This window comes from Staurois parvus, unplaced genomic scaffold (genome assembly GCF_062004578.1).
Source record: "Staurois parvus isolate SC_StPar_1 unplaced genomic scaffold, SC_StPar_1.0 ptg000549l, whole genome shotgun sequence".
Taxonomy (NCBI): domain Eukaryota; kingdom Metazoa; phylum Chordata; class Amphibia; order Anura; family Ranidae; genus Staurois; species Staurois parvus.
In genome coordinates, this window is record NW_028318345.1 from 1640758 (window position 1) to 1666580 (window position 25823).

At 41.1% G+C, this 25823-nt stretch overlaps 1 protein-coding gene across 1 annotated transcript in view; it reads left to right on the top strand.

Moving 5' to 3' along the window:
- MAMDC2 (MAM domain containing 2) overlaps nt 1-25823 on the top strand; it is a 138388-nt gene that overhangs the window by 73154 nt on the left and 39411 nt on the right. Inside the window, exons 3-5 of the mRNA XM_089691059.1 lie at nt 19832-20100; nt 22052-22136; nt 23732-23869. Coding sequence (XP_089547185.1) covers nt 19832-20100; nt 22052-22136; nt 23732-23869 — 492 coding nt within the window. The remainder of the gene's footprint in view (nt 1-19831; nt 20101-22051; nt 22137-23731; nt 23870-25823) is intronic.

The window sequence follows — 25823 nt, forward strand, 5'->3', positions numbered from 1 at the left end:
CTATTGCTTCTTCCTTCCTGATTGCATGGAAAAAGCAATCAAGCTGAAATTAGGGAATCCAAAGGAAAGCAACACTATCAATTAAGTGCTAGCTGGATACAGCCAGGCCATACTAAATGTAATAGGCACTCCTGGTTAGAGCAGGGTGGCTACAATAAATTCTAGAACTTTGTCTCCTTTGTCACAGTGTGCAATAGATGCTGCATAATCCTCAACTGCGTCTGTCACTGTATTGGGTGGATGACATCGCTGTCATCCAGCCCAATCCTCTTTAGCGAGGCTGTAAGAGACCCACTCTCTGTAGTTCATTGCAGTACAGTTTTGTCAGCCACAACTGCTCTATATCAAATATGGCCATTACTCTTCCCTCGTCTGTCATTGCTTATGCAGCTACCCACCAGTGCACCCATCAGCACATTCAAATTTACAAAACTCCTACCAAGAGACACCCACTGCCTGTATCAGGGCTGAGAGCTCTTGAGAGGTATATTCAGGTAGGATGACGTGACAGGCAGACACATACATCACACTACTGACCTTTCCCAATTGCAGTTGTTTCTGAAGGAATTGAAGAGTCGTGACTGTGACGATCGTGGCGTCAGACCCCAGCCCTTCTCCCCATATTCGTGACCGAAGGACTAGCCAATCTAAAACCGCACTGTCACGTGCGTAACAATGCCATGCTCAGCTGCACTCTGCACAAAGATTTTCCAGCTAATGGACCACAATCTGTCTATTTGCAGCCTGGGAGCGATTGTTACTGGGTCAGGTTAATTACGCAATTAACCCTTCACACTGCCACCACCTCCTTTTTGTACAGAGAAAGAGGAAACTCGGCAATATCAGCAATAACACTATGATGTTTGCATAAGCGTCGGTATAGCACTGTCACCGCAGGCAGAGATATACCAAAGTTTAAAACACACACACACAGTAGCACTCTTCAGAGGCAGGGGTTCTTAGTTTGCATTAAAGAGCTTTAGAAACAGTTCAACACTTTCAGAAAGTAAGATTTATTACTAAAAGGTCAAAAGGGTGCAATAAAAATATTTACAGAAAAAGATGTAGCCAATATACAGTGGGGATCGAAAGTTTGGGCACCCCAGCTAAAAATTTGTATTAATGTGCATAAAGAAGCCAAGGAAAGATGGAAAAATCTCCAAAAGGCATCAAATTACAGATTAGACATTCTTATAATATGTCAACAAAAGTTAGATTTTATTTCCATCATTTACACTTTCAAAATAACAGAAAACAAAAAAAGGGCATCTGCAAAAGTTTAGGCACCCTGCAGAGTTAATATCTTGTACTGCCCCCTTTGGCAAGTATCACAGCTTGTAAACGCTTTTTGTAGCCAGCCAAGAGTCATTCAATTCTTGTTTGAGGTATCTTTGCCCATTCTTCTTTACAAAAGTCTTCCAGTTCTTTGAGATTTCTGGGCTGTCTGTCACTCACTGCTCTTTTAAGGTCTATCCATAGATTTTCAATTATGTTGAGGCCAGGAGATTGTGAAGGCCATGGCAAAACCTTCAGTTTACGCCTCTTGATGTAATCCCCCGTGAATTTCGAGGTGTGTTTAGTATCATTATCCATTTGTAGAAGCCATCCTCTCTTTAACTTCAGCTTTTTCACAGATGGCATCAAGTTACCATCCAAAATTTGCTGAAATTTTATTGAATCCATTTTTTCTTCTGCTCGTGAGATGTTCCCTGTGCCACTGGCTGCAACACAACACCAAGGCATGATTGATCCAACCCCATGCTTAACAGTTGGACAGAGGTTCTTTTCATTAAATTCTGTGCCCCTTCTTCTCCAAACATACCTTTGCTCATTCCGGCCAAAAAGTTCAATTTTAACCTCATCGGTCCACAGAACTTGTTTCCAAAATGTATCAGGCTTGTCTATATGTTCATTTGCAAAGTTCAAACGATGATTTTTGTGGTGAGGACGTAGAAGAGGTTTTCTTCTGACGACTCTTCCATGAAGACCATATTTGTACAAGTATCTCTTTATAGTGGAATAATGTACCACAACTCCAGTGTCTGCCAGATCTTTCTGGAGGGATCGTGCAGTCAAACGTGGGTTTTGAATTGTTTTTCTCACAATCCTGCGAGCTGTTCTGTCTGATATTTTTCTTGGTCTTCCAGATCTTGCTTTAACTTCCACTGTTCCTGATGACTACCATTTCTTAATTACATTCCAAACAGAGGATATTGACATCTGAAAACGCTTTGCTATCTTCTTAAAGCCTTCTCCAGCTTTGTGAGCGTCAACTATTTTCAGTTTCAGTTTTCTAGACAACTGCTTAGAAGAACCCATGGTGCTGATTGTTGGGGCAAGGTCAGATGAATCTGGGCATTTAAAACCTTTGAGATTGACATAACCTGGTCTTCCCAGACGATGATTGAGAACAATCCATGACACTGGCAGGTCTCAGCTTTGCAAAGGGGGCAGTGCATGCTATAAATTCTGCAGGGTGCCCAAACTTTTGCAGACGCCATTTTTTTGTTTTCTGTTATTTTGAAAGTGTAAATGATGGAAATAAAATCTAACTTTTGTTGACATATTATAAGAATGTCTAATCTGTAATTTGATGCCTTTTTGAGATTTTTCCATCTTTCCTTGGCTTCTTTATGCACATTAATACAAATTTTTAGCTGGGGTGCCCAAACTTTCGATCCCCACTGTATATATATAAATATACAGAAAACAATAGCACAACAAAGAGATAACAGAAAGAAGTTTAGAGGGATAAAGTACTTGCCGTCATCCTTGGTTTAAGCAGATCAGGTTTCAGAGCCAAAAGGATGCCTTATCTCCCAAAGTTAGTTCTGATGTTATAAGGGAGAATCTTCAACTCTGCTCAACTCAGCTTAGTTTAGCTTTTTTTAGGAACTCAGCAGGGTGTCTCCTTAAAGCAGAGAACCAATCGCCTCATTTGGGCAGGTGTTGCAGGCGGAGACCCAAGCTATGACCAAAAACCCTCACAGTTGATGTCATGGTTCATAACGTATTCTGGATACATATAACTTTCTATCCACGAGTAGATTAATACGCAGAATTTTCTGCTGAACGTCTACATATAAAATATGACATACCTGTTGTGACGGTTAAGGAGATATCATTTTCTGCTTTCCTGTATATGTCAGATAGGGGGTGTAATATATCAGACGACTTGTATTAAAGTGACCAGTTTGAATATCTATCTGTTTTTTATGTAGTCTCTCATATTCCAAGATATGTAATGATAGGGGAAAGTGGGTCTTGAATGTGATGTCTGCTTTATTGCTTATCTGGAATGTCTTTGAACTCAGTGAAGGACTTGGTTTATGGCTTTACAATCCCTTTCCAAGCAAGAGTCTTGCAGACATATGGGCACCAGCTAATTGGGGTTTATAGCCATGAAGCCCTCCCAATGAGTTTGCTGCCTGTGATCTCTGCATCAAACTGACCACATGTTACTCAACAGAGAGGGAGGGGGGATGAGGGAAGCTGATTTGGGAGTAGAAAATGATAGAATATGGAGGCCTTTTTTGCAAAATGGAGGTTCGCATCCATCTCTGTGTGCGCGTTTGCTACACCTCCCCCCTCAGGTGGTTGCATGGGAGGGAACTGCAATTTCCCTCCTGACGCAACCGACTTCTGTCGCTGGTTTGCCTGACCAGGGCACAGACCCATTCTGCCAAGAGGTTCACCTTGGGGTGATCTGGTACCACTGCACTGCGGGAGAACCAGGTTCCTTATGAGAAGGGGGCTGCTTTCCCCAGCAACACTGTTGTGCCAACCAAGTGAGTTGTCAGGGTTGAGCACCAGTCGGCGTGACTACCCGGACATCGTGGCAACTGCCGTGGTGCCCACCTGTTCACAAAACACTTCTGTTCACTTCTGTTCAGGGGTGTCATATGCTAACATATTGAGATGTAGCTTCTTGTCGAGGTAGAGAATGAGATTTCCCTCTCCAACCTCCTTCCTCAGGCCTAGGACTACATCTGGCCCGAAGGTAGTGGCGCCTGTGTGCACCGGTACCGGACAGGTGAATTCTGGAACTCGCCTTCCAGAGGTGTCTACAGGTACCTTCGTCCAAGATGAACAGTTACTTGCTAGCATCCAGGACACCATTTCCATCAGTTTCCTGTCTGCTAGATCAGTCACAGGTTCAGCGGAGCCATGATAGTTGCACCCAGGCATCTTACCGTAGCCAGCTGTACCCAAGACTGACGTAACCTGCTTTTCGGCCTGGGGATTAGGCCAGGCCGTAACTGCCTCAGTCTCCCCATTCCCAGACCTCTGGGGGTCTCTTCCTACCAGTGGTTCCCAAGGCTGAACCACTGACATGCCCCTCTGACAGTTACCATTCTCGACTGTCAGACTAGGTACGGGCAGTTTGTTCCTGACTAGTGACAGGGGCCCAAGTTGCTCTTCCCAGACCGGGCCGAACACTGCAAGGCCCCTAAAGTGGGCAACTGAACACAGTTCCACTCCACATTGTAGGTCATTCCTGACCCCTGGGGAGGTGGTTGGTACGTTCTCAACCCCAACTAGCTTTCCCGTGAATTCAGGCAAGCCACATGGGGTAGTGAAGGCTGACTCGTCCTAAGTCTCATGGGTTAGAGATGGTGGCCCATACCCTCTGCTTAGGTCCATGATGGTTAGACAGCAGGCGCCTGCCGGATGCTTCATTCCCTTATGGCTCCTGGGTATGGGGTAGGGCACGATTACAGGGCTGGCGCTCAGTTTTCCAAGGTTCTCACAAAGCCTGGTCATCGGATCCTGTTTGGGGACCGAGACTACCGGTGATGCCCAGACCCTGCGGGACCGCTGGATTCATGACTGTGATATTCCCTCTGTCTCTTCGGCCCATTCAGTCTGCACCTCCTGTGAGGTGAGGTGGGCCGAAGGCATGAGGGAAGGATACACCCTGCCATCCAACTTATGAACAGCACGGTGAGCTCTCCCCGAGTTTTCTTGAACCCAGACATCTATCACAGGCCTTGCCAGCAGCTTCTGTACCTGAATGGAAAGGAGAGGTGATTGGAGCTGAAGGCCGAAGCCCCCTCTCTGAGCGCTGGCTATCAACTCCAATGAGGCCCCTCGCACTTCCAATCCAGGTGTGCTGTCACTGCCCATGACATATATCTGTCGGCCTCCAACTATTTCCAAGCCAGAAATAGTTGGAGGATGTTTCCTCCCTAGCTTCAGATTTTCCCCACACACTTTTACAGGCCAGATCAGGTGACACTCTTTCAGTCCCCAAGCTCCCTGCTGGTAGACTATTCATGTCACTATCCCCCTCAAGCCATTGTTTATCTTTCTCAGCAGGGACGCTCACAGCTAGCCTACTGAAGTCCACAGTTTGATCACTCCTCAGCGCTGCCTTGGTCATGGGACTACAAGTACCAGCCGGCTGTCCAGTACCATACAGGGACAACGGCATCAAGGTAGAATCCTTTGAGCCAGAGCAAGAAAGAGGCCTATCCGGACCATCCCTTTGCTCAGCACCCAGAGATTGTACCTCTGCCCACTTCACAGCACTGTAGTTGACCCCCAACAATGAAAATGCATCATTATTATCATCATGACCATCATCATCATTATCCATATCATTATCATCATCATCATTGACAGTATCAACATTATCATCAACATTATCATCAACATTATCAATATCAGCATCATCGTCATCATTATCAACAGTTACGTTTATAATATCAGTGACACATGAGTTCATTACCTCCCCATGCAAGGGGATTTCCTCTCCTTCCCCAGGCAATGGAGAATCTTGCAACCGCACGCCATTCCCAGCCCCCTCCCTCTGTCCATCCACAGGTTGCCCAGACATTACCCCAACATCTGCACACAGTACCTTGGCATGTCCAGAGAGTTCCAGGGGGGCATCCGGGGTGCTCTTAGCAGGGGCATAATAGGACACAAGAGTACCCAAATCAGCACCCAACAAAACAGGTGTGGGAATTTTATCTGAGACCCCCACCTCCCTCATCCCCCTTCCCGCACCCCAATCTATGAATACCTTTGCACAGGGTATGCGTGAACAGGTCCCCCCAACTCCTGTGAGGGTAAGAAACTTTCCTGGGATGAGGTTCCTTTGCTCAATCACCTCTGGTCGGATCAAGGTGACTTCTGCCCGATGTCACGGAAACCAGTTACAGACTGGTTGCCAACAGTGACTGGCTGCAAGTTGGTGGGGGTTACCCGCATCTTCCTGCGGACAAACAGCACGGAAGAAGAGTTGCTGGCTAGCTGGCCAGGTGATGACATCTGCTTCTGCTCAGGATACTGCGTCCTGAGATGTCCGGATTTCCCACAGGTGTAACATCTGTGCTTGTCAGGCAGGGATGGCTTGGCTCCAAGTACTGCAGGTGTTGGGTGAGTGGGAGCTTGACTCACCGGCATAGGAGGGGTTGCTATAGGTGATTTCCCTCCTTTCCAGCCATTCGGAGGAGCCTTGCGTTGGTCAGATACCCACGTGTGGACATAGGTATCTGCCAGATCGGCTGCCGCTTTAACAGATGTTCTCTTTCTAAGACAAACTGTCTGACGTCTGCCTGGCAGATATGCAAGAGTTGATCTCGTATCATGAGATCCTCCAAAGACTCGTAGGAGTCATCTTTCAGTCCTTTAGTCCACTGCCGGAATGTGGTGCATAAGCGACTGGCCACATCCGTGTAAGAGTCCCCAGGTCCCTCTTGCAAGGACCTAAACCGCTTGCGGTACACTTCTAGGGTCATCTGGTACTTCCGAACGATGCCATCTTTTAGAGCTTTGTAATCGTCATCCTGCCCCTCTGGCAATTTGACAAACACATCCAGGGCCTTGCCTCGTAGCCCTGGTGTCAGGTACCGAGCCCATTGTGCTTGGGGCAGATGGTACTGACGGCACGTTTTTTCAAATGAAAGTAAATACATGTCAGTGTCACTATCTTTTTCCATCACTGGAAATTTGGCTGCTGTGCCCACAGCCAGAGAGGCGTCCCTGTGCTCTAAGGACCCGAGGTTCTGAACCTGTTGCTGTGGCTGGAGCCTCGCCATCTCCAGCTCGTGCAGACGATCAGCTTCCCTCTGCACCGCCTCTCTCTCAGCCGCTCTTTCCGCCTGGCGTTCCACAGCTTCCCTCTGCACATCCTCTCTTTCAGCCGCTGCCTGGCGTTCCGCAGCCTCTCTGTCAGCCTGGTATTCAAGGAACTGCAGGTATGCCCCAGGATCTGTCTCCATGATGTGTTTCAGGGCTTCCTGCATCTGAGGAGAGTCTTTGCTGGTTACAGGCATTCCGGTGCTGGCCTGCTCAGGCTGTGGTGTGACGATGACATTTTATGATAATGTGAATATTGGCACAATGTGATTATCTGTTACACTTATGCAGTACAAAATATAAAGCAGAGCAATGGCTAAATGGTTAGCACTTCCGCCTGGCAGTACTAGGGTCATTGGTTCAAATCCCAGCCACAGCACCACCTGCCTGGAGTTTGCATGTTCTCCCTGTATGTGTAAATTAATTGGTTTACATGAAAGTTGTAGCGTTTACAAATGGCGGTATAGATACTGGAATTTTTTTTATTTTAATACTAGTAATGGCGGCGATCAGGGACTTATAGCGGGATTGCGGTGGGCATTCTGACACTGGGGTGAACTGACTAACTGTCACTGACATCCCCAGTGACACCAATACAGTGATCAGTGCTAATAAAAAGCACTAACACAGTACTAATGACACTGGGCAGGAAGAGGATAACATCTGGGGCAACCAAAGGGTTCACTGTGTGCTGTTTGTGCTTTACTGTGTCAGCACATTGCTTTGTACGGCTCTGCTATGCAGAGCCGTACAAAGCAGTGTGCCGGAGCTGACAGGGGAGAGATCTGTATTGTTTACATACAGGTCTCTCTCACGTCAGTGATACACGGTGATCACCAAGTGAGGCCGCCAATGGTGGCGCAGATAGGCATGCACGCCCTCTACCTGGAAATACAAAATCACGTATATATATGGGATTTTGCGCACCCCTGCCGCCCTGTAGCAGTATTTATACTATAGGGTGGTGGTAAACGGTTAACTTGCATTGTCTACCCATCTATAAGGGTTGATTTACTGAAGGCACATACTGTTCTCTTTACAAGTGCAGTTGCACTATGTAAGGGAATTTTCCCTAGTGAATGAGGTGACACTTTGCTGACTTCCATCATCCAATCACATGCATGAAAAAATGCTGTTTTTAAAATCTTCTTTGCATGTAAATGGGTATTTTTGGTAGGCAATGTGAATAGTTTATTTGCCTTTAGTAAATCAACCCCATAAAATCAAAACTAGTGCTTTGATGGCTATAGCCAGTTATTACTACTGTATATTAGTTATTAATATAAGAGACTATGGCACCTTAGATACTCAAACACGTTCAACATCTTCAATTGTCATTGTTTCGTATATGCTCTGTTCTATTCATAGTTTTCTGATTTTTAATATTAGATCAATTTACTGCCTCTCAGATAACCCCCTGCTCAGTAAACAGAGATGATTTTGGTTCACTGTGCAACAATCAAGCCGAAGGAAGAATGTATTTAATTGCGTGGAGTTTGAATCATATGCAAGATGCTATAGCACATCACGAAAATTGGGTCTCGTGAATTTTCAGTTGTTAGTTAATTTTATTTATTATGTAATGTATTGAGTAGTTTCTTATATTCATATATAAATTATACTGATTTCAGTCAATAATTATTGATTTGAGTCAAATTTGTACAACCGTTTACATATGCATTCTTGCTTGATTTAGAAGTCAATTGACCCAATCTAACATTATTTAATATTTATAAATAGTTTTTAATTTAGAGAAACAGTGTTTAATATGGTTATATATTTCAATACACTGTAGTCTTGCCCCATTGAGCAAAATAGCTGATATCGTCTCCCCATTGTGCTCATATTACTTGTCAGCTGCCACACAAGCAGGTTCTAGGTTATTTTCTTTGTCCATTCTTTACTTGCACATACTTGGCCTTGTTAAATGCCCTAGGGATCCCACATTTTGTGTTAGGCTACAGTAAACATGTCGAATATGCATTTTGGACATCATCAAATATGCATTTTTGGTCCACTTACTATTTTTCTGAAGTTCTCAACCAGTTTAAAATTCAAATTAAATGTGACCTCAGTCTTTAACCAATTACAGTCCTTTTATCATTTTACAGTTTGGTGATTATAATCAGGGTTACTTTTTTAAAAAGTTCCAATATTACAGTTGCAAAACATTTAAAATACTTAGCATGACAAACATGCTGAACCCTAAATGGAATGTTATAACAATGACCCTTGGTAAACTAATGTGGACCCGTCTTGGGTCATGTTACCCGTCTTGTTTGAATTTGACATCCCTATGTCACAATTTAGATAATTGCTGTTACTTGTAACATTTTGCATTTGTGGTTTACAGCTGAACTCCAGGTAGATATAAAAGAAACCCATAAATGCAGCTCTGCAATTATAAATACATCATTAAATGTACTTTCCTCACATGCAAGCAGTGTAATTACTTGAATTTAACATGGTATCGGAATCATTTCATACTGCTGCACTGCGGATTGGCCACACTTTTTGTGCAGTTAACCCAAGGTTACCCATAGACTTACTATTAGATTGCATGTTTTTGATGCTTTTTCTGAAACGCATGCTGTATTTTTAGTGTACTGTCAGAAAAAAACCCAGCATCTAATAGAAAGTCTGTGGGAAACTAATGCTAACTGCACAAAAATCTGAGTTTTAGCCACAATGCAGCAATTTGAAAGAGCCTTCAATCTTTGGGTGTCTACTACACATTCAGCAGAGCTATGAGAGAGGGAGAAGCAGCAACAGTTCAACAAACAACTGTGCTGCATAATGATAGGAGGAGAAAGCAGAATGACTGTTCATTCAGAGGGTGAAGGTGAGGAGGGAATGTGAAAGTGAAAGCTTAGTTCTCCTTCCCTGCAAGTCAGGACTAGGCTTTTTGGCAGGGCAGTGTAAATCTCAGGAGTGGATGGACATAAATACAAATCAGTTTTCAGTTAAAACAGTTCCTATATACAGTATGTACTTCATCTGTGTGCTCAGCTGTTTGCATTGAGTTCAGCTTTACTTGTACATAAAATGTAAAATGTTGCACAGATGTACTGTCTCCATTAATAATGTGGATTCCAAAAAGCATTCATTACTTTCAATACAGTTTGTACTCCTATAACTGTTATTTTGGTTATTTGTGTCCGTAAAAATGTGTTATTATCTTGCTAAGCAAAGCAATGTTCTCTACAGGTGGGTATTGGTAAATGGTCAGAATTTTATTCTGAGACTTTGAAGAGCTGTTGTTTGAAATGTTTTTATTGGAAATGAGTTAGAACATTTCAGCTAAGTGTTTTTTTATTTCCTAGAAAAGTAGAATACGTATTTGTCCATGTTTTAGAGCTCACCCAGGTCTACTTCCTAATGTGTTCCTTTGTGTACCAGTGATTAGGGTGCCGATGACCAGCACTGCACACAGGAAAGTGAACTGGAAACAGTTAGTGTAACGTTTGGTGCTGTGGAGACACCCCCTAGCATTTCTGGCCATGCCCATCTTAGGTAATAGTAGATTATTCATGTGGCATTTACTTCCTGGAATCCATCTACCCTTAGATCAGGTATGAAGGCAGGAGGGCATGCTTAGCTGAGAAAACCCCTCCTCTTCTCCTAAAAATTCCTGGTATGTATGACATAATTTGCCTAGAACAAAGGAAACCAACGCTCAAATCTTCATGCAGACTAAACGGTATTCTGAATGCCAAATGGTGAGGTGCAGCCCTTCTAAGATCGGGAAATCTGGGTACTGGTGAACAAAAGCAGACAAGGGCGCACTCTCATCGTGCATTACCGTGATACATAACGTGTTTATTAAGAAAACAAATAGATATATACTCACAAACCCAAAAGAGAATAAAAACAGAACAAGTGGTCCCCGATAACAGACCAATACAATACTGCACCCTGCATAGGGATAAGCTGACACGTTTCGGGAGACGAACCCCCTTCTTCAGAGCTAAAGTGTATACCTGCTGATCCAACATGCAGTATATATACCAAAATGTGGTAGAGAGGTCAGAAAGAACCCCCCCCCCCCCCCCCCCGGCACACAGGAAGGCCCAATCACAAAAGGGCCAATCAGATCCACCTCCAGCAAAAAAAAAAAGGAAAGTGACCAGATATGGTCACGTCCACAATAAACCAGCGTGTCGAGCAGCACAGAAGCCGTGCTGGTTGCTACATTCATGGGGCACTTAATTTAATTTTATTTTATTAATTTTATATTTATATCCATAATTCATCTATATACAAACACTTTTTTGGTCTATCAACATATATCATCTTGTGCAGTTGATTGTCATTTGTGGAAATGTGCCCCATATTAAGAGTGATGCATACATGTCCTGGTGCTATAAGTGAGTATTCTTCATCCATTTATTTATTGATGTGTTTTTCCTTTTTTTTTTTTTTTTTTACTGGAGGTGGATCTCATTGGCCCTTTTGTGATTGGGCCTCCCTGTGTGCGGGGGGGGTTCTTTCTGACCTCTCTAGCACATTTTGGTATATAGATGTCGGATCAGCAGGTATACACTTTAGCTCTGAAGAAGGGGGTTTGTCTCCCAAAACGCGTCAGTTTATCCCTGTGCAGGGTGCAGTATTGTATTGGTCTGTTATCGTGGACCACCTGTTCTGTTTTTATTCTCTTTTGGGTTTGTGAGTATATATCTATTTGTTTTCTTAATAAACACGTGGTGTATCACGGTAATGCACGATGAGAGTGCGCCCTTGTATAACTTGCCTAGGCCTGGAAACCAGGAAGTTACTGAAATGTAAAAAAGAGTTTAAAACAAGTTAATATAATATACTTTCCTATCTATTTACCAATGTTACTATAAGGATAATAAATAGCCAATGTTGACTGAACATAGTGATGTTCCACTTTAAGGATCATTGTGAGCATTGTTACACTAGGACAGGAAGTGTGTTTCTGGCAGGATCAAGAGGTGAACATTTAGAAGAAATGTAAAATAAAAATTTAAACGTAAACATGATATACAGTGCATCCAGTAAGTATTCACAGCGCTTAACTTTTGCCACATTTTGTGATGTTACGGCCCTTTTCCAAAATGGATTAAATCCATTTTTTTCTTCAACATTCTACAAACAATACCCCATAATGACAATGTGAAAGAAGGTCATTTTGAAATTTTTGCAATTTATGAAAAATAAAAAACAATTAAAAAACCACATGCATAAGTATTCACAGCCTTTGCCATGACACTCAAAAATTGAGCTCAGGTGCATCATGTTCCCACTGATCATCCTTGAGATGTTTCCACACCTTGATTGGAGTCCACCTGTGGGAAATTCAGTTGATTGGACATGATTAGGAAAGGCATAAACCTGTCTATATAATGTCCCACAGTTAACAGTGCATGTCAGAGCACAAACCAAGCCATGAATTCCAAGGAATTGTCCGTAGACCTCCGACATAGGATAGTATCAAGGCACAGATCTGGGGAGTGGTACAGAAAAATTTCTGCAGCATTGAAGGTCCCAATGAGCATAGTGGCCTCCAGCATCCGTAAATGGAAGACGTTTGGAACCAACAGTAATCTTCCTAGAGTGGGCCGCCCGGCCAAAATGAGCAATCGAGGGAAAAGGGCCTTAGCCAGGGAGGTAAACAAGCAACCGATGGTCACTCTGAAAAAGCTTCAGCATTTCTCTGTGGAGAGAGGAGAACCTTCCAGAAGAACAACCATCTTTGCAGCACTCCACCAATCAGGCCTGTATGGTAGAGTGGCCAGACGGAAGCCACTCCTCAGTAAAAGGCAAATGGCAGCCCACCTGGAGTTTGCCAAAAGACACCTAAGGGACTCTCAGACCATGAGAAACAAAACTCTCTGGTCTGATGAAACAAAGATTTAACTCTTTGGACTAAATTCCAAGCATCATGTCTGGAGGAAACCAGGCACTGCTCACCACCTGGCTAATACCATCCCTACAGTGAAGCATGGTGGTGGCAGCATCATGCTGTGAGGATGTTTTTCAGCAGCAGGAACTGGGAGAGTGGTCAGGATCGAAGGAAAGATGAATGCAGCAATGTACAGAGACATCCTTGATGAAAACCTGTTCCAGAGCGCTCTGGACCTTAAACTGGGGCGATGGTTCATCTTTCAACAGGACAACGACCCTAAGCACACAGCCCACATAACAAAGGAGTGGCTACGGGCCAAATCTGTTAATGTCTTGGATTGGTCCAGCCAGAACCCAGACTTGAACCTGATTGAACATGGCTGTGCACCAATTCTCCCCATCCAAACTGATGGAGCTTGAGGTACTGCAAAGAAGAATGGAAGAAATTGCCTAAAAATAGGTGTGCCAAGCTTGTAGCATCATACTCAAAACAACTTGAGGTTGTAATTGGTGCTAAAGGTGCTTTAACAAATTATTGAGCAAAGGCTGTGAATACTTATGTACGTGTTTTTTTTTTTTCATTTTTTATTTTTAATAAATTGCAAAGATTTCAAAACAAACTTCTTTCATGTTGTCATTATGGGGTATTGTTTGTAGAATGTTGAGGGGAAAAAATGAATTTAATCCATTTTGGAATAAGGCTGTAATATAACAAAATGTGGCAAAAGTTAAGCGCTGTGAATACTTTCTGGATGCACTATACTTTCCTATCTATTTACTAATGCGAGCAGCATGAAGATCAAACATAGTAAATGTTGATTAAGAGAGTAAAGTTCTTCTTTAAGGAGCCCTCAGAAACAGGCTTAGCTATTGCAAGTATGTATGAGTATGTATTTAAAGCTAACACAGAACTTAACACTAAAGGTTTAATGCCCATTTGATCCTTAAAGTCTGTGTAAACCTTTAAATTAGTTGACCTAAGTTTGCAAAATTACATAATGACAATAGTTTGCAAATGCCATGTGTACAATAAATAGCTGCATTTTTAAAACAATATTGTAAAGATTTCACATTTTTTTCATTCTTTGCAGCCACCTTTGGCCTACATGCATGTACCTGTGTGATAACTGCACATAATTCTTTAGGGCAGGTTTCTTGATGGTGATAATGGTTGACCATGCCTGTGCAAAGGGCTTTGGCACAACCACTTATGATCCCCATTGGGAAAGTGTATGCAAGGATGGCCATGCAGAAGAACAGTTGGGAAACAGGACAGAACATTGTCACCCTATAACAGGAAGTGCCTGAACAAAGACATTTGTGGCATATTTACCAGTCATTATATTAATGAAAGGTGCAGATTTCAAAATATTGAAAATTACTTTTGAAATTATCATATCGTCTTAAAGCTTACATAAAATTTTCATGATCACTTTAAAGCATAACATCTCATTCAGCCAAGTGTCCTTTATCATTTCCCCCCGCCCTCTGGGTGCATCCCACCTAAGATAATACTTTCCTCCCCAATACAGCAATCTTTCTTCCAATAGGGTCCTAGCAGGCAGCTCTTCATACTGCACATGCGTGCCATGGCCTCCTTAATTTTTATAGGTACACTGTTCTCAAAGGGCCACCATGAGTATGGATACCCAGAGGAGCCTGCCATTTGTTGGAGGAAACATCACTAATCCAGAAGGAAAGTAATTATTATACCAGGTGGGCTGCATTCAGGGAGGTGGGGAATTTATTAAAAACAACTTAAAGTGTTACTAAACCCACATTAGTAAAATCAGTCTGTATATGCAGTAAAGTATGCTTGTCATACTCACTGTGGAACCTAAGGGGTTAATCCTCTGCGTTGTGTAAAAAGGCCATTTGATCCTCTTCTCTGCCCCTCTTCTTGTTTAAATGTCCATGTCTTGTCTCCTGATAAGACAGACTGAACCCGTAGCCACATGCACATGCTCAGTTTGGTGTGTTTTGCTAGAGACTTTTTTTTTTCTTTGGAGAGTGCATGTGATCAGCACAGGGCCAATCAGCACTGTCCAGACAGAGGTCAGGGGCTTTGCATCCTCCAAGAGCAGAAGAAAACTCCTCCTACAAGCTTTAGCTAGTGCTCTGCTAGACATTGAAAGAAGTCACAAGACTGCTCTAACTTGTGATGAGAAAAGGTATTTAGCAGTTTATGTTTACTGAAATAATTACACTTCCATATTGTTTGTACTGTAGGAGACCAGATATAGTGAATGTAGGGTCCTGGGTTTAGTAACACTTTAATTATTGCTATTGTGTTCATTGCATTTATTGTCTGAATCTTCTAAATTTCAATATCTGGCTTGCAACAATCCCCCATGATTCAAGGTAGTTAAAATTACTCGCGTTTTGTTGTTTTAAAACTAACCCTTATGTTACCTTAAATGGACGCTTCTTGAAATCTGGTCAGTAAATTATATTAATGGTTTAATGCTTGTTTAGTCTACGGGGTATAATGCAAATGAATACTTACCTTATTCCTTGTTCCATGGCAGTCCGTGCTTTTCTTTGCTCATTCTTGGGAGTGTGGGTAGGCCCTCAACATGCTCATGATCATAAACAATGCAGGACCAGCAGTGGACGTTGGCCTTGCATTGTATGTGATGACATTGACAAGTGGATTGGCTACATAACCAGAAAATAGGATTGGCTTTGTTGGACTGGAACCAGCAGAGAGATAGCCTTTTGGATTGAGGAATAAGGTAACTACTTCTCCCTAACACATGAACCTTGGACTTTAACCCCCCGGGTTCACATATATGCAGGCCGCGTTTTGCACATTCATTTGAATAGATTCCGTGCCCGTGACACGCAGGGAATAAGTCCCTGCACTTCTTTGGAAAACGCAGCTCATAGGGGAACCTCGGTTCTCAGTATGGTTGCGTTTTCCAGTGCGGGTGGCGTGCCAGTAGAAATAATGGCACCCGCCCGCGGGTCCGCATTTCTCTGTGTGGGTGGTGCGGCTGCACGTATTTTCACGCGGATCCACAGCGGCACCACCCGCACAGATGTGAACCTAGGGTTAGAAGCACAAACATGAAACATTTTTATAGGTGATCAGATATCCGCTTTAAATAATGCTCAGGCTTGGTAACAGATACTACAAGGTCTCTCTTTTTTCCTTTTCTCACTTGATCTGCTGCCAGACACCCCAGAAACTGTGTATTTTCTCACTTTCTGAGAGTGAATAGCTGCTCTACAACTGCCACATGACCCAAGGCAAGTGATTGTTTGCTCAGGCACCATGCACAAAATTCTTGGATTCGGGAAAAGTTTTAGATATCATTCATATGGATAAAAATAACTGTCCATGCTCATCAGGCTAAACCAACTATGGGGAAGAAAATAGAAATAAACAATAACTGCACAGACAACAAAAACCATGGCGAGATGACAAAGACAGTGCTGTCATTTGAAGAAATACCCATTCAAGGAAGATAATAATAAGGTATTTACAGTATACATTTTGATACGAAAACGTTAGCTACCTCTAATTCAGGGAGGCACAACATGCAAAGTATTCTGATGTTTTATTGTTGAGGGGTTTCCAGCTGTTCTAAGTGAAACATGCTTAAAAGTATTTGTGTTATAGAGTACTTCCCTATGATTTTCAATGTGTTTGAAGAACTGGTCATTACTGTTAGTGGTCTTGTGTCTTCACCACTTGCTAGGAGGCTATGCATTTTGGAAAGATAAATTGCTAGGAGTATTTTGGGCACAGACTTTCTTGCACGTTATATAATTTGAAGTTAGGAATGTTGACAGATGTCTTCTGTACTTGTAGCTGCATAGCTTTATCCTAGTAACTGTGAACCAGCAACTCCCTGTCTTGTGCTGTATTATATTACATTAGATGACATGGAAAATTTCCATGTCACGTAACACCACACAGAAGTATAGCCTCATATTGTGTAGTAGGTGGCAGATTATTTAATACAATTTGGCTGTGATTCCATAGGAAATATAATGCTTCAAAGGAGGTTGTTAGGAGATACCAGGAGTGCTGTTTTAGTGTATTTTGGAAATCTGAGGTTATTTCTTGTTTGCTGTGACATCAATCTCCTTTGAATATATGCTGTATAGAATACTGTAATACTTGATAAAGCTGAACACAAGTTCCAGTGCCATTTACTGATAACTGATAACTACTGCAATTGGGAGCACTGATTGGGAGTACATCGTACAGTTTTCCTCAAAAGTTGTCATATCCTTAGAGAACTGATACAGTATGTACCATTTTTAACCACGTGCCCTCCAGACGATTTACCCCCCTTCCTGGCCAGGCCTATTTTTGCATTGCAGCACTGCGTTATTTTAACTGAGAATTGCGTGGTCATTCAACACTACACCAAAAGGAAATTTACGTCCTGTTTTTTCTCACTAATAGAGCTTTCTTTCAGTGGTATTTAATCACTTGTGCGTTTCTTATTTTTTGCGCTATTAAAAAAAAAGACCGACAATTTTGAGAAAAAAAAAACAATATTTTTGACTTTTTGCTATTAAACATGTCCAGTGAAAAAATAAAAAACAAAACTAATTTCATCATAAATTTAGGCCAAAATGTATTCTGCTACATGTATTTGCTTAAAAAAAATCCCAATACGTGTAAATTAATTGCTTTACATGAAAGTTATAGCGTATATATACTTGGATTTTAATTTTTTTATTTTTACTAGTAATAGCTGCGATCAGCGACTTATAGTGGGACTGCGGTGGGCATTCTGACACTGGGGGGAACCGACTTGGTGTCAATAACATCCCCAGTGACACCAATACAGTGATCAGTGCTAATAAAAAGCACTGACACTGTACTAATGGCACTGGGCAGGAAGGGGTTAACATGTGGGGCGATCAAAAGGTTAACTGTGTGCTGTGTGCCATTTTACATTGTGTCCTGTGTTAGTGCTTCATTGTAAGCACACTGCTTTGCATGACTGTGCTATGCACAGCCATGCAAGGCAGTGTGCAGAAGCTGACAGGGGACAGAACTGTAATGTTTACCGAAAACAAGCCTCGCTCTCGCTATGGCCGGATGTGATGTCACCAGAATCCAGAAGTGACAGAATCAAGCTTTGATGTACGTTTTGCCTGGCGGCATCTTCAGGAAGTCTTGGAATGCACATCAGTCATTTTTTGACTACACAGGCTGTACATACTGGTGAAGGTTTTCTAGGCACCTTTACATGTGAGTGTATAGCAATCTATTTACCTGTGCTTTCATACAATAAATACTGCACTAAGAATGCCATCATTTTTTGGGGGTTTCTTTGAGTGGCATGACAAAACTAATTAACTGCTGTAACCTCCCCTCTCATCTCTGGGGAACATATTGGTAATCTTTCATCATTATTCTTGGTCCTTGATCTTTGAAGTGTTGGTGACTGAGACCATCCTAGGATAAGCTGAAAGTGGATGTTCTGGCTTATATTACCAAAATGCGTTATTTGACCACTTAAATGGGGTTATCTAGGTCCAGTGAGTGAGCCATTCACTTATTTTTCACTGAGGTGTGGATATATGGACTTTTGTCACCAGCATAGTGTCCTAAAAGGACTGTCATAACTCATGTCTCATATCACCATTTACTTATGGTTGGCACGTAGTGAAAGCACATGGACTCATATGATGTTTATGATTTTTTGAAGATTTTTCATTGGTCACTGTTGTATATATACAAGAACCTTATTGGGTAATATTGATAAGAAGATATCATTACACTGCACATAGTGTTACGGTGGGACTGTCTGTCCCCTTTTCATAATTTCTTTGAATTGTTTTAATTTATTGCACAGTGCCTACCTATTCAATATTAGTTTAATGAAAGGATAACTACCAAGGGAGCGGGATTACCCTCATAGACAGTCGTAATTGGACAGGTGTGTTCTGACTGGAAGATTTCCCATCACCTACTATTCTGGCGTAAAACAAAGTACAACTTTGTATTTGCTATCTCTTCCTGTTTTGGAGAAAATGATCATCAGGACCCAGCAGGGAAACAGCCAGCAATAAAAACTTGGCAGGGTTTCTAAATAGATGTGATGAAATCAGTTGTGATGAAACAAGTCAGGGCATGGTTACGTAGCAACTAGATGTGACACTAGGACAGGAAGCGAAAGTGATGTAATGGCCATCCCGAGGGGGAGAGATACTGTTATAGCCTGTGCCTGACACCATTTTTATGTGATAAGCGATTATTATAAATGTTAAATGTGAGTGGCTTTCCTTTAGTAAAGGGATGTAATTTGAGATACTACACCGTTGGAGGTGTTTCTCTTTTTCCCTACATTTTTTAATAGTTTGTGAACTGGAGGAAAGAGTTGGAGGCTGGAAGTAATTTGCTGAGGTGGAATTTAATCACCATTCCTTTTCACCATTGCCAGTAAGGAGAGTGAATGTAAATTATGTCTGGTGAGTGATACTCTAAAGGGAGAGGGATGTGCACATTCTCTTTGGTGGATTCACAGATATTATCTTCCTTGGAATGAGTTTAAGCACTTTTCAGGCACTTTATGGACATTGTTTAGTGGCTTATTTAGTTTTTTCTTTTTAACTTGAATATTTTTTTATTTTTACATTTGTGCTACTGTGGAATGTTATTGGATGTTTTACACTGATGATTTTTCACCTGTTTATAAATGTTTATTAAGTATCAGCAGTGGGTAATTGATTCTATATTGGATATAACAATACTTTTTTTGGGGCCCAGTGAATTTGATTGATTTACAGTTAGAAAGTAGCAGTTGTGTAATGAATCATATCTTTGCCAATCTGCCTCTTTTTACTTTCATTTAAACTGTTGCAACTAAATTATCACCCCATTGGTAACTTGTTCTTGTTTTCTTAGGTCATTATATTTCACTGGATACAACTCATGGGACTCAAGGTCAGAGAGCTGTCCTCGTCAGTCCTGACCTGCAGCCTGATGAATGGAGCTGCCTGAGACTGGTTTACCAGATAACTGGTATGGAATTCTCTCCCAGCCCAACTATGCTGAATGTTTTTTTTCAGCCTGAAGGAGAGAGCTTTGATTATCTGCTGTGGTCTACCCAAGAACAGTCTGATGGCTGGCTAATAGCAAGTGTTGATTTGAGAACTACATCAAAAAGGTACAAGGTAAATGAACAATATTAATAACTGGTTAAACAGTTTGGTAGGCATGTTTAAATTACAAGAATAGCTAATAAGAGTTACCAATATCTTTTCAACTAAAACAGCGCACATCTATGTATTTTGTATTTTATATGAGTTATGCTTTAGCTGCAAAGCCTATTTACATGACAGGCATAACTTTGAAATAAACTTGAATTTTAAATTACAGTAAGCAAATTGAGTTCAGAAAAAAAAATTATCTAGCCGTTCCTGCATTTAGCTTTAAATGGCATCCAGAGTCCCATGGGAGCCCAAATTTTAAGGCAAAGTTATGAAAACATTGAACTCCGCTCTTAAAATTGAGAATGGGCCCATCCTATTCTTGCCTCCAGCATCTCATTGGTCTATAACTATGTTGAACAGCCTCACTGACCAACAGTAATGTATGGAAGATACCAAGGGTGAGCTCTATAGTAAAGAAGTCAACTTTCAGGGCTCCAGGTGATTCCATTCTTGGGGGAAGAGCAGAAAGGGAAATAAGAGTTTTTTAACTGAGGGTGTACAATGTAATTTGTTCAAGAAGCCTCCTGCTCTTCTCTTTTTATACAATGTGAGTAGGGGAGCTCTGTGTATTGGAGAGGCCATCCAGTGTTGACATGGATATGACATAGATATGGGGGCAGGATATAGTGGATTAATATACAGTATGTGCTGGGGGTAGGATCCCACTTAACCTAAGGCAGAAACCCCCATGTGAAAGTGACACTTAGCTTTATTACTAGACAGGAAGTGCATAGGATTAGAAGGATTTGCACGAACCAACATGGGGCATCCATTTGATGTCAGTTTTTTGTTGTAGTTTGAGTAAAATGATACATTATGGCAGTTTACCAGACATAGTCTGAAAACTGAGCAAAAACATTATGAAGACTATTGCTGGTATTACTTAATTTAGAGTACCTCATTTCAATTTGTGCTTTTATTTATGTTTTGTAGTTATTTATTTAATAAGACAAATAGAAATATCCAAAGTAAAGCAACCTATAGTGATAGATCAGTAATCAATTTTACCCTTCTATGTGCTCTGATTAAAAAGTGGCATTTGCTTGGTTACTGTGAGTATCACCATTGCTTGAAGTATAACTAAAGGCAAACCTTTCAGTTTTTTTTTACATCTCCCGTTGGGGAGATTTTTTTTCACTTCCTGTCCCATAGCCAAAACAGGAAGTGAGAGGATATCCCTACAACATGAGGGAATCCCTATTTGTCACTAGGGTTACCAGATGTTGTGTCCTGATTGGAAGATTTCCCCTCTATTAGTGTTCTCTATTAGGCTCCATGCACGCTAGCATTTTTTTTTATGCTCCTACAAGCTAAATAATGTTATCATTTGTGTCCATGCACACTTTAGGATAGTAGCATTTTTCAAGCTTCAGCATTTAGGAGTAGAAAAAAAATAGTTTTTGTAGAGTTTTTGGGAGCATTTCTCCAGCAGAAGAAAAGCTAAACACTCCTGACAGCATTTTTCTTATATTTTTTCCATATGTACTGTATAAATGCTAATACAGCGCTTACACTCCTTAACGTTTCTAAATCACTACTGTAAACCGCTATTACCAGCGGTTTTTATGCAGCCTTTTCTGAGCTAGTGTGCATGGAGCCTTAGTGTTCTGATGTCAATCTAAAATATGGGATTTTCTTTTACTTTAATTTTTAATAATAACAGTATACAGGACAAGTAGAGCGATTGAATCGCCCTAAAGGGGGCACAGATAGCAGTGAAAACTGAAAGTGTTCTAATCCCTCTGCACTCTATCCAAAACTGAAAAAAAAGGGTTTTGCCTTTAGTTACACTTTAAGTAATCCTGCAAGTGTATTATGATGAATACTATTATGGAGTCAGGTAAGGAACACATAAAATGTTTGACCATTTTATCCTATTATGCTTTGTTCTTGCTTTTTATCTCCATTCTAGATAATACTAGAAGGAATACTCGGAGCAGATGATAATAGCAGTATTGCAATTTATGAATTAAAAATGACTACTGGATATTGCATTGGTATGTATAATATTTGTATATTAGACTAAATAAAAAAGTTTTTTTTACATTTGAAATATTTGTATCACAGCAACTAAAACAGGATATCAAATATGATGAAATCATATCCTTAAAGCTATCTGTAATCATAGGACACCAAAAACAATTAGATTTACCCCTTCAAGTTGGGAGTTAAATTATACCTTTGTGACAAGGACACATTTCACAGAGCCTTCTTTTGATTAAATAGAATGTAAAAATCTTTCTATATTAAATGTAAAATACTTGTGAAATCTAGCACAGAAAATTATAAATTAGGCTTTTCCCACAATCTCCCCTGTAGTTATTCGGAACTAATGAGCACAGCCTGAGGAAATTACTCCAAACAATATTTGTTGAGTTCTCTTGAGTACAATCACACCAGATATGTGTACTTTATGTAGATTAGGGTGCATTTATTATGCCTGAAAAAACTATTTCCTTGTGTTTTCCTTTGCATTTTTAAACCACCTTTACATCTATAATTCAAATGTTACTTTCTTCTTTGAAAAAGATATGAAAATGTGTGTACAGCCAAAACGTTTTGTTTTGCTTTCAATTCCTGATCATAAAACAGGAAGAAAGGAAATCTTTATAACATGAGAAGAATTCCTCTCTTAGACAATAGTCACCATAGCAGGTGTCAGAAAAAAATTACTTTCATCTCTTGTTCTTGTGACAACTGTAAAATTTAGAATTATCCACAGCTTTTTGTTTCAGTGGCAGTGATCACCAAGACAGATTGGGGGACACAGAGCAATACCAAGTTACGAGCAGAATAAATTCAAAAAGGGTTACATAGTCCACCACAATTAATGATTTTAAGATAACATGAAATACATACAGGCAGTTGTTTCCTGAGTCAAAATGGCAGAGTTTCAGTATTGCCTACAAAATCAAAGACCGGGAACCACAAAAGAGGGCCTTTGCTTAAGTCTCCTGAGTTGTCATTTGTAGACTCCTGAGTTACCAGTGGTGGACTCCTGAGTTGCCAGTGGTAAACTCCTGGGTTTCCAGTGGTGGACTCCTGGGTTGCCAGTGGTGGACTCCTGGGTTGCCAGTGGTGGACTTCTGGGTTGCCAGTGGTAGACTCCTGGGTTGCCAGTGGTAGACTCCTGAGTTGCCAGTGGTAGACACCTAGGTTGCCACTGTATCCAACTTTCATGTCTGGATTTGTACACTGCTATACAGAGCAGAATCAAAGTGAACCTGTGTTTTTCCACCTTCCCAAGCTAAGCATACTTTACTTTCCATTTGCTTCCCTTCCGTTCATCTGCCAGGAGCTGAGTGAAGTACCTAGTACTGCCCAGAATAATGTGAGTCCCTTTCTCCAACTGTTGATTGGTGTTGGTCACTCAGGCATTCAGTTGACTGAACCTGTTGCTTTGCTCTGCAGAGATAAAATGCTAGCACAATGTAGACACATCTGCAGAAATAAATCCCAGTCAACTTGGATGTAAATCTTCAGATTGTTGTTGTAAAAGGGTTACAAATCTTTTTGTTTTGTCACAAATTAAGTCATAGATGTACACAATATTGTTAGGCGTGCTTATTTATTGACCCTTGTCTCATTGTAGAGTGTGACTTTGAAGAAAACCATCTTTGTGGTTACATGAACAACTGGAACCCAAATGTAAATTGGTTTGTTGGAGGAGGCAACATCAGAAATGCACAGGCTATCATGCCTAAAGACCACACACTTAACAGTGAACTAGGTAAGTTGGAAATGGAAAAAAAAACAGTGAGTGGTTGACATAGGGCAACTGGAATAAAGTATATGTAAAAATACATTATAGCGTATTTCAGTAACACATTTATTGGAAATCCTTGAAAATAATTTCTAAAGTGGCATTTTCATTATTGAATTTTATGTCTTGATTTGTAGATTCTCCCTCCAATAGCGATCAAGTGAGCAGGCAGTGTATTTTGTAATTCTGCAAAGCAATATTTAAGATTACATGATAAACCTCACATGGACTGTTATTTCCAATAACAAACTGATAGAGTGACATTAAAACAGGTAAAATCAAAAAATAATCAACACATAAAATGACTAAAAAAAAGAACAAAAATATTTTCCAAACATTAATACACATGTAATAGTATTATAGGATCAATGCATAAAGGTAACACTGCAACTTGATGGAATGCATCATAAAGTGCATGCTCTTAGTTTGTCTGTATTTTAACACTCCCCTGATCCATTGGTTCATCTCCCGATGTGGAAAATCTGTATTGGGATATGATTAGTAACAATCTAAATGAGATGGTAGGTGATGGTTAACCTTCCACTGGGAACATTTGCTCTGGGGACATTTGGTCTGGTGACACCTTGCTTCAAGAGATTTACTGTTATTTTTTCTTCTTTCTATGGGACAGAAAGTTTTTTCTTCTGTCTGTGGGATAGGACATGAAAGTACACCTCCCTGAAAGAACAAAAAAAAAAGCAAAAATGCCTGACAAGGTTCTTAAGCATTCTCTACTGTATCCAAAAATGTTGGATTTCCATACAGTTTAAATTAACAGCAATAAATTTAATCTATAATTAGCTCAGCAGCTACAGGGAGGTGTTTTGTCCCAGGCGTATCTAACTATGTCATGTGAGAAAAAAAAACTGCAAGCTAAGTCTGGAACCAAAGACTTCCCTGTAACTGCATGGAGCTGGAGCCAAGAATGGTAAGTCTGTCTATTAAGCATGACTCGGCCATCGAAACACACCCGTACCCATTCGTACTGCATCCCTCCCAGCCACCTCACCCCCCATTCACCTCAAATACTTAACAGTCCCTTCTCCCTCTCCCCACTTACACTGCATTCCTCCTTGGCCATCTCATGCCCACTACCTACATTGAATCCTTCACAACCACCTCACCACCCTTTCACAGCGCATTTCTCCAGACACTCTGGGGTTGATTTACTAAAACTGGAGAGTGCAAAATCTGGTTCAGCTCTGCATAGAAGCCAATCAGTTTCCAGGTTTTTTTATGTCAAAGCTTAATTGAACAAGCTGAAGTTAGAAGCTGATTGGCTACCATGCACAGCTGCACCAGATATTTCACTCTCTAGTTTTAGTAAATCAACCCTTCTGCATCACTCCCAGCCACTTCATCCAACGCGGATTCACCATGAATCCCTCCCGGCCACCTAACCTTGATCCCAGGCAGCATACTTCCCTGCTACGTGTGATGTCCTATACAGACTGCCTGCCTACTATGCATCCAGCACCCCAACTTTGTGTGGAGGGGCGTGAATAGAGGTTGTGTGATCACATAATCACAGAATAAAACATCTGAAAAAGGAACACAATTTTTTTTTTTAAGGAAATGTGAAAATCATTAGAGAATACACTGCTCAAAAAGGAACACTTTGAAAACATCAGATCTCAATGGGGAAAAATATCATGCTGGATATCTATACTGATATGGACTGGATAATGTGTTAGGAACGTAAGGATGCCCCATCGTTTGATGGAAATGAAAATTATCAACCTACAGAGGACTGAATTCAGACACTACAAAAACAGAAGTGAAAAAATGATGCAGCAGGCTAGTCCATTTTGCTGAAATTGAATTGCAGCAACTCAAACTGCTACTCAGTAGTTTGTATGGCCCCCACATGCTTGTATGGATGCCTGACAACGTTGGGGCATGCTCCTAATGAGATGACGTA